At 44.3% G+C, this 9,152-nt stretch overlaps 1 protein-coding gene across 1 annotated transcript in view; it reads left to right on the top strand.

The window, feature by feature from the left end:
• SEC63 (SEC63 homolog, protein translocation regulator) overlaps positions 1-9,152 on the top strand; it is a 53,482-nt gene continuing 44,330 nt past the window's right edge. The window contains exon 1 of the mRNA XM_082755874.1: positions 1-368. Coding sequence (XP_082612000.1) covers positions 245-368 — 124 coding nt within the window. The 5' untranslated portion in view covers positions 1-244. The remainder of the gene's footprint in view (positions 369-9,152) is intronic.

Here is a 9,152-nt window from a genome sequence, read left to right as displayed (position 1 = left end):
GCTGCGCAGTGACACGTCTCCTTGCGGCGGGAGGAGAGGGAGAGAGAGGGGGAGAGGGAGAGGAGAGGAGAGGAGAGCGGCGGGGAGCGCGCGCGCGCACGCGGCGCGTGCCCGGCGCCGTCGGCGGGAGCGCGCGCGGCGCTGCCCCCCCCCTCAGCTTCGCGGCGGTTGAGGGCGAGGCCGGGCCGGGCCCGGTGGCGGCGGCGGCGGTGTCGCTGCCGCCGTCGTCGTCGTTGTCGTCGTTATGGCGGGGCAGCAGTTCCAGTACGACGACAGCGGCAACACCTTCTTCTACTTCCTCACCAGCTTCGTGGGGCTCATCGTCATCCCCGCCACCTACTACCTGTGGCCCCGCGACCAGCACGCCGGTGAGGGGATGGGTGTGTGTGTGTGGGGGGGGCTCTGTGAGGCGTTAACCCCCGTTAACGCCGGTGAGGTGGGGGGGGGGGTGTGGGCCCTGTATCCCGCTCTCCTGGTTGTTTTATTTATTTATTTATTTATTTTTTCCACCGTTGTGTGGTGTTTTAAAAAGGCTCCCGCAGCTCGCTTCGGGCGGCTTTTAGGCACAAAGGGAGGGCCCAACAAAGAGATCCCCTTCCATTGCTTCCTAGGAAGGGGTGTGTAGGAGAAATGAACCCCAAAAGTAAGGTGGTTTGGGTGCTGGCTCGTTGCTGGGGTCCTGCCTCTGCCCCCTGGTTGGGCACCTGTTGGGGAGCCAGCCCTGTCTGTGGGAAAACAAGGCTTCCTTGCCTTGATTTGTGCTGGAAACCAACTGCTGCCAAATGCTGCAGGCGTTTTGTGGCCTCTTGGTTGCTCCTGAGGAGCAGGAGATCGAAGGTCTGCTTCTGGGTCTGCTCCCACAAATGAAATACTTCTGTTTAATTATCGTCCTGGTGAAGGGCAGGAGGCAATGGGACGGAAAACCATCTCTCTTTGGTGATGGTGTGCTCGCTCCATGGTTTTTAGCAGCTGCTGCTGCTGGGGAGAGCTGCTTGGACATAGCAGAGGTGCTGCGCAGAGTGGCACGGCCGGCGGTGACACTACTGCTGGCTCCTCTGCTTCAGGGGACGGGCAGCAGCACCAGCCTCCATAGAAATGTTGCCAGACACAGGACCGCTTTCCTAGCGTTGTGTTTGATCCTCATGTATAAAGTTATCCCTACAAAATCCCAGAAAATGGGAACATAAACTTGGAATATGGCTTTGTACCCAATTTCCAGTTAGGTCTGCTGTTAAATCTGACTTGTTTTCTCCCCTCTGGCCAGCGTTGTCTTGCATGTGCGTGGAGAGCCGACCGCGCATCCTCCTGCAGTTAGCCCTGGCTCCTCGCGAAGCTGTAGCAGAGCGCTCTCTGAAAACACAAGATAAATTTCTTGTTGGTACAGAAATGAGTCAACTAAGTGAAAATCACCAGCCGTGGAAATGAAGGAATGATTTCTGCCTCGTAATTGTCTTAATGGGCTTTAAGATGTGAGCACGGTCCAATTTTTAGCGTATGGCTTCATCCTGTGCCTACGCTCTCCTGCAACAGTTGCGTTTTGTTCCGCGTGGCTCTTTCTGCACAGAAGGTTGGTGTTGTGCAAGATCCCGTCCGGGGCTCCTGGGGCCCTCTCCTGCTTTGTTGGGTTGGTCTCGGTGTGTGCCTACAGCTTGCGTGCCAGATTCCCAGCAAAATCCCCTGAAAAGGCTTCGCACAGCTCTGTGTGTGTTCAGCCACACCTGTTGCAGCACTGGAAGGGGATAGCAGGAATAAATTAAAAGCTTACGATGTGCAAAATGTTGGTTGTTTAGCCGTGATTTCTTGTTTCCAGAATAACACACACAACCAAAACACATGTAATTTGGAAGCGAAGAGATCCCATCAGGGTGAACTTTGAAGGAAATCACACAGCTGGCCTCCTCACTTCAAGACCTTTTTGCAAAAAAAAACGGGCCTTAAACACAGAATAGGTTTCTTTTGGGGGTAAAAACTAGGTAAGATGTGCTTCAGCTGCTGATGGGCCTTTGATTTGTGGGAGCAAACCAGAGCTGGGGAGAAGTAAGAGTGAAACGTTTGTGGTGTGGAGGTCAAGCCTTCAGTGCCCGCTGTTTCATCCTCCGGATGCGCTGCCGTGGATTGCAGATGAGTGATTCCCAGCTGGCTCCAGGTGATGGTTAGCATCACAAGGCTGGGAACTGCTGATCTCCCCCAGCATCTTTGTGTTTGCTTAGTGCTGTGGTTTTGTAGTAAATGCTGACAGAGTAAATGAAAGGGGGGGGGGGAAAAATCAAATGCTTTTTTGCCCTAGTGAAGGCTGGAAAGTAGGAGTATATTATCTCTATTGCCTCATCGCGTAGAGAAAACTCAAAATGTGTTACCTAATCACAAATTTACAGTAGGATAGTGGTTTTTGGCAAGCTGTTAAGATTCTGATCTTTGTTCTTTTTGGAGTAAACTTCTGAAATGTCATTTCGGTGCTCCCCTCTTGAACAAGAGCGTGACTTCTTGCGTCTCTCACAGACCGGGTAGAACTTGACCCGCTTTGATTTCATAGTTTTCTGAGCCAGTTTTATCAAGGCACTGCAAGAGTCCGTCTGAAGTGTTGCTGCAGCCTGCAGGCGGGATCAATATTTCTTTTTTTTTTTTTTTTTTTTTTTTGAGGGGGAGAAGGGGAGGGTTGTTGCTGTCCTTTGGCCGTCACAGAATGCACTACCCCATAACTTCATTACCTCGGCTTTGATAAACCAAACAAGCAGGTAATTGACTTTGTAAAGCGTATTTGTCCCGATGACTTTATCTTCCCGGTGTTCATTGTGAAGCTAATAAGGCTGCTGTAAAAGGTTAATTGTTTGGCTTTGCAGCTTGGGCTCTAGTTTCCTAACAGCAGGGTAACTTCAGGGGAGCGCTGCTCTGACAGCAGACAACTTGTGCTTCTCCCAGTGTGCCAAGCAGAGCACCTGATCGCTGTTCTGGAAGAAACTCCATTGAGCTGAAGCTGATTTTTGACTTTTTCCCCCCTTGCATTACTTTTTATGAGTATTGGCTTCTGGATAGGGTTGGTTCATGGATGTCTGTGCTGGCACGGGGTGGGAATGGTGCAGCTAAAAGCCTGGGCGGGCACCACGGATGATTTTGGGGATGGTGCTGGCTTCAGGAGACGGCAGCACTGCTGTGATGTTTAGCATTGACTCATATCTTTAAAACAAATACATGTGTATGTTTGAAAACACCCAGCTCGTGCTTTTTGTGGATTACCTCTGTTTTGGGTAAATATTGGTATAGCTTTAGCATAATTACTGTGAGTAAAACTGTTGCAAGGACTGTTCTTGACTTGGAACCAAATCTGCTGTTGCTAAAAAATTATTCTGGTCCAAATTCACTTCTTAGCCGAGGAGATGTTTTCTGAGATGAGCGTTTTAAAGTTGTTTTTCAAAAGTTTCATCTTGAGGGCTGAAGAAATGATGTTTATTCAGAGCAGTTAGGGACGGATCAGTGCCTTCCAGAGCATCTGCGTGTTGCTGGAATTGCTTTGAATCGGTTTAATTGTAAGGTGGCGTGGATCTAACAGCAGCAGCGGCCAGGAAGGAAATGGAGAGCGAGAGGTGAGTGAATGTAGTCGGATAATGCGTCAGTTGTTGCACAATGCCGACGTGTTTGCTGAACTTGGTGTGCTGCTTGGCTTACACCTGCACTGCTGAATCGAGGCAGGCAATTACGAAACCCTGCTGAAACAGGTAGGGGTCAGCTGCGATGCATTTTGTGGTTCCTTAACTGCACGTACCTGGGGAGGCTCGTCATTCTGTCCAATTTTTGAGCTGAGTTAGGTATGCATTAAAGAAATTATCCTGCTGTAGAGCACCGGTTATTCACAAAGTGTTACAAAGCTGCTGGGAAGAATAAAGGTCCCTATCCCAAGCCTCTAAGTAAAGGACAAAGTAAAGAGAGAGAGATCTTTGTAGGCAGTACTTGGTACAAGAGTTCAAAGCCTTGAGTGAAAGTCCTGAGGAAGTCCTCCCATGCAGGCTTACTGTGTGTGGAACTTCTCTGCATGCCTTCCCACTGTACTGCTTATTCCCAGGTATGTTTTTGATATGTTTTTATTTTATTTTTAGCCTCAAGGCTCTCTTCGGAGGTCTGTGTTAATCCCCTACTCTAAGATGGAAGTAGAGGAGCGGAGGGAGGCTGCAGTTCCTTGTCTCTTTAAGGACAAACAGTGAGTCTGCAACTTGGGTTTGTCTCGAGCCCACGTAGGGAATGCAGGCAGCGTTCCTTCTGTTTGATTTGTAACAGGGTAATGAGCACTTGCACCTAGCAGCAGCTGTGGGAGGGGATCTCAGCCCTCCCTGATACTGCTGCTTCTGTTCCAGGGTAGCGCTCCGTGCTGCTCCTAATCTCCCAGAAAGATAAAATAAAAACAAAGTTGGTTGGAGCGGGTTGGCTGTGACCCCCATCCCTGCTCACAGCTCCCTGAAATCTCATTAACCTTCCCTCGGAAGGATTTTTCAGTCAGTGAAACTCAGTTACATGTTTAAGAACGGTTATTACATACAAATTGATTTTTTTTTTTCCAGTATTGAGGGATTGAGTGTGCTGTGGTTAAGTTTAAACTATTTCAAGTTCAGAAAAATACAGCTTATTAAGTGACTGTTATGAGGGAGAATAGAGCGTGATGGTGACAATTAATGTTTTGTTAATTTTTACTGTGCCACAGTTTGGAAGCAGGAGTGTTTTTTCAGAAACATTATAAGAAAGGGCAAGCATCATGAGATGGCATTGGTAATGCCTGGCAAGTATCTCACAAAATACATTTTAAAACAAAGCTTTTGGACAGAGTTATCTGAACTGCTCTTTTATTTGGAGGAGAAAATAAAAGGCACGTCTTTTCATAGAAGTTTTTTGAATTACTGTAATTTTATTGTGAGCATTGTAACCTCCTAGCAGTAAAATAAAATTAATAACCCTGTGTTGGAAATTAGTTGAGTGGCTTCGAGACTGTCCAGAGCACTTCATTGTAACAAACTTTTTCTTGCAAGATGAAGCTATTACAAGAGCTTTATCTCTCATGTGTATGTGAAAATAAAGCTGTTTCTATTTTTTTTTTTTTTAATTAAACCCGTGGAATGCAAGCCTATGGAAACAGTGTGGTAAAAGTGACATTATGTACCTTGCTGTTCGTGTTCTGTTTTCAGCAGGGATGTTTGCCTGCTCACGTAGACCCTACTGAGCTACAGGGATGTACAGGCGATGTGTGGGAGAATTCGGGTTAGTGCCGTTCAACCCGATGGATCGAACGTTAACATATCATGGTTTAGTTACAGCTTCGTGAGCAGTTAAAGCACTCTTGCAGCAGGGGCAGGAGCTTGAGAGAGGAACAGGATAGAAGACACAGAGTGGGGTCATCACAGACTGCAAGGTGAGGGGTTAGGGCTGCTGGTGGTGGTGGTTCTTTCAAGTCGTGCTGGTGAAGAAGGTGCAGTTCTGCTTAGATTTGAACAAGCATAGACCAGGGCTGCCTTGTCCTGTGTTCCTGCTGCCTTCTGCTGAGGGAGCTCGGCTGGAAGCCACCTCACACGCGTGTGCCTCCATCCAAAAACAAGGGAGGCTGTGCTGGTTGGACCATATCAGGATTAGACGGTGCCTGAAGCAGGCCCTTCATTTCCTTCCACAGCAGAAAGATTTCTGCCCTCACTGTTTTTTAAATGATCATACGATTTAGAAGACTGAAGAAGTGCTTTCAGATTTTCACCTTTACTTAACATTTCCCTTGTAGAGAAAATTACTTCTAAGAATTGTAAATAGAACTATGTTGGTGATGACGCATTTCAGACTCAAAAGGTGCCTTTACCTTGGTCGACTGGTTCAACTATTTGAAAATAGCATAGTTGCTCACAACAATAAAGTGTGAATAGTGCCTAGAGAATATGCAGGGGTTTTATCCTCACTTGTTTAGTTCTTGTGCATCCTTACAGAAGTTGTTATAGATGTAGATGCATCCCTGTTCTGTTACCTTGGATGTCTCCCAAGGGTACCAGGACCCTGATGCAGGCTGCAGGTGTGACCGACCAGGTATTCCACTGGTTCAGAGGCTTCTTGGCTGATGGCCCTCCTCAGTTTAGTTCAGCTGGATTTTGAGTCTGAGAGACCAAAGAGAGCAGAGAATGAAGGAGAGGCTGAAAGGGCGTGAAAGGTAACCAAGTTGTCTCTCTTTTTTTTTTTTTTTTTTTTCCACTTAGTGAATTCACTTAGTGAATTGCACAGTCGAATTAGCGAAGCGTAGAAATAGTTAATGTTGCTCCTCACTTAACTTCGCCAGTTTTCTAACATCTGCTGTATTTTTCCTGATAACTTTTTTTTTTTTACAGGGATAAGTATATTCATGTCTAATTATGAATTCCTGTTGTTGTTATGATTACAGTTTTTCCCCTAAACTACTGTACAAATTGTAAAGGGAAACAGTTCTAAGGATCTCTATCGCATTCTTGTTCGTGTTGCTTCCATCATGCTTTTTGTAGTACTGAAAATAATGCATCAGTTACAGCTCTAATTATTTTTTGTGAGCTATATTATCTCAACTTTTATGGTCTTTTTCAAAAAGCTATTACCGTATCAGTGTAAAAAAAAAAAAAAAAAAAAAAATGGCTGAAGGGTATTTTTAAACATCTTTTTTATTGTTTCCTCTCACTAATGAAAAAAAAATACCTTTTTTTTGTCCTCTGCAGGAGCACTGTGACTTCTGCAAAGGCTTGCCAAAAAGTTCAAATATCAACATCAATAGAAACAAAAGAGCAGACATACTGGGTCAGGTCTGATGTCATCCTGACACGATATGGCAAATGAGTATATGCCTTAATGATAAGACAAGCATAGATTGTGCTTCTTTTGCATATTTTTCCAGTTGCCAGTGGTTTTCAGTTCAGTGACTTCTTCAACATAGCATCCTATGGCAAGGAGTTCACCAGCTCTGCTAACCATAATACATAATCACCTTTGTTTTATATCTGTTTCTGATTTTTTTTTTTTATTTTTTCCTCCTTGGTTGTTGAGCTGGAGGAGGCAGTAAACATTGTCATATCTGTCCTGTCACTTAGGTATTTCACAGCCTTCTGTTACCTCTCTTTGCACTTCTCTCTCTCTTCCAGGGTAAAGATTTGTGGCTTGTATTTTGGCTGTAAATCTTACCGTAGTTTCAATGGCGCTTGTTGACCTTAATTGAATGTTTCCTAGTTGTCTCTCTCTGGTAGGCGGGGGCCAGGACTGTGTATCATACTTAAGGTTGTATATGCCCTAAGCTTACGTGGTGAAATAACAATATTTCCTTTGTTTACTCATAACTCAACATTTGCTTTGCTTTTTATCAATAATAAGTGTTCAGCTGACACTGTCATAGAACTGTTTCTCACAATAACAGAGACGTAGTGCTCAGCTTTCATATACGTATGAAACTAGGATAGTCCCCAGTGCTCTTTTTCATGTCCTGAATTTCTCGAGTCATTCTGTTGTCCACTTGATATTCACAGCTCTTCAGGATGCCCTTGCTACCCAGAAGAGCTTAGTATCATTCAGAAACTTTATTTTACTTCTCATTCCATTACTCAAGTTGCTTATTAGTGAAACTTTGGTATCACACTTCAAACACTGACTCTTAAAGATCGCTTGGTGATTTTTTTTTTCCACTGTGAGATCTGTCTGTTCCCTCCGCCTTCTAGCCGCGTACTTAGTTTTGCAATATTTAAGTGGCTTTTCTAAAAGATTTGTTAGAGGAACTTTTCAAAAACGTTTTGGAAACGATAAACTGTATTGCTAGGATCTCCTTTCATATATTTACTTTCTTTAGAGGGCTCAGGTTTGTAAAGTTCAATTTCCCTTCACGAAAGTCTCACTGATTATCCGTGGCTGTATGGTACTTATCTGTCCTTTTTTATAGGTTATTGGAGGTATGCTTCGGAATAAAACTGAATACAGGTGTCTTAGTCGTTGGTGGTGTCCTGAACGACTTGCCTGCATCTGTTGTGGAATGGCTGTGTTCTGTTTTCCTCAGAGGTCCCCCACATCAATTTGGTAAAGTAAAACTAATAATTCAGGAGTGTTGGGCTCCAAGATTTTCACATCCTATTGATTTCATCTAAAATTAACTGTGATTTGTTGTGGGTGTCATTCTGTATTAAAATGGCTAGGTTTTGACTTTTCTCAGCCTCCTGTTGCAGGCTTGCTGATACAGCTCTAGGTATGGCCCCACTGTAAGCTTGATCATTTAGGTGATGTAGATTAAGAGGTTAGTATAGTTAGTCATACTAGTTTTGTCAGCACAATTGAGAAGGTTCAGCTACCTTTTGTCCCGTTTACCCTTAATCTCATTGCTGCCAAACATGCTCTGGAAGTTGGGCTTGCTACTGAGGACTTGGACAGGCCTTTGTTGGTTGTGAACTGCCTGGGGTTTTAAAGGTTAAGAACAAGATGTTACTCAAAGCCTTCTGGTATTTTGATTACTTCTATGAATATTTACTGGACAGGAGCAATCTCTTTGGAAAACAAGTAGGATTAGATTATTCAGCTGTAAACATTTCAGTGAAGAGGCTGACATGGACGTGACGTCTTTATGGATCAACTTGGGGTAACAAGGGCAATTCTCACAATAATAGGTGTTAAAATTAGAGCATCTATTTAGTTCATTGAATTTTTTTGCTTATGTTATCAGTTCAAAGTCTTTCACCAGTGTTTTATTATGTGACTTACCTCCTTGAAACATGACTTCCAGTTTTTTAAAATTTTTAAGATTTTTTTTTTTAAACTAATATTCATCACCTGTTACTTGAGAAGCAGTTCTGTATTGTAACAAAGTAAATTTGTTCAGAGGTCCCCAGTTCAAGACTTCAGTAAATGAGTTGTCTGTAACGTTGTTTAATTTTCCTGATTGCATAAACTCTTAAGACGTCAGCCTTTGCATGAGTGCATGCATGCATAGCTTGCATTAAGGGCTGGTGAGTAACTGGTGAAAGGAAACAGTAACTTCTTAGTGCACAATCTACAGGATGAAAATTATCAAGCAGCAAACTCAGAAGCTCTCAGAAGAGCATTTATGCCAAGTCTTGTTACTCACCCATTTTAATGGAACAGGTCTAATTCCTTGAAGCTCCATACACTTGGTTCATAACCTTGACTCAAGGCTTGTATGC

The sequence above is a fragment of the Aythya marila genome (genome assembly GCF_965140915.1).
Source record: "Aythya marila genome assembly, chromosome: 3".
In the NCBI taxonomy this organism is placed as follows: Eukaryota; Metazoa; Chordata; class Aves; order Anseriformes; family Anatidae; genus Aythya; species Aythya marila.
The sequence above is the reverse complement of the archived record's forward strand: the minus strand, read 5'-3'. Positions and strand labels throughout refer to the sequence as shown.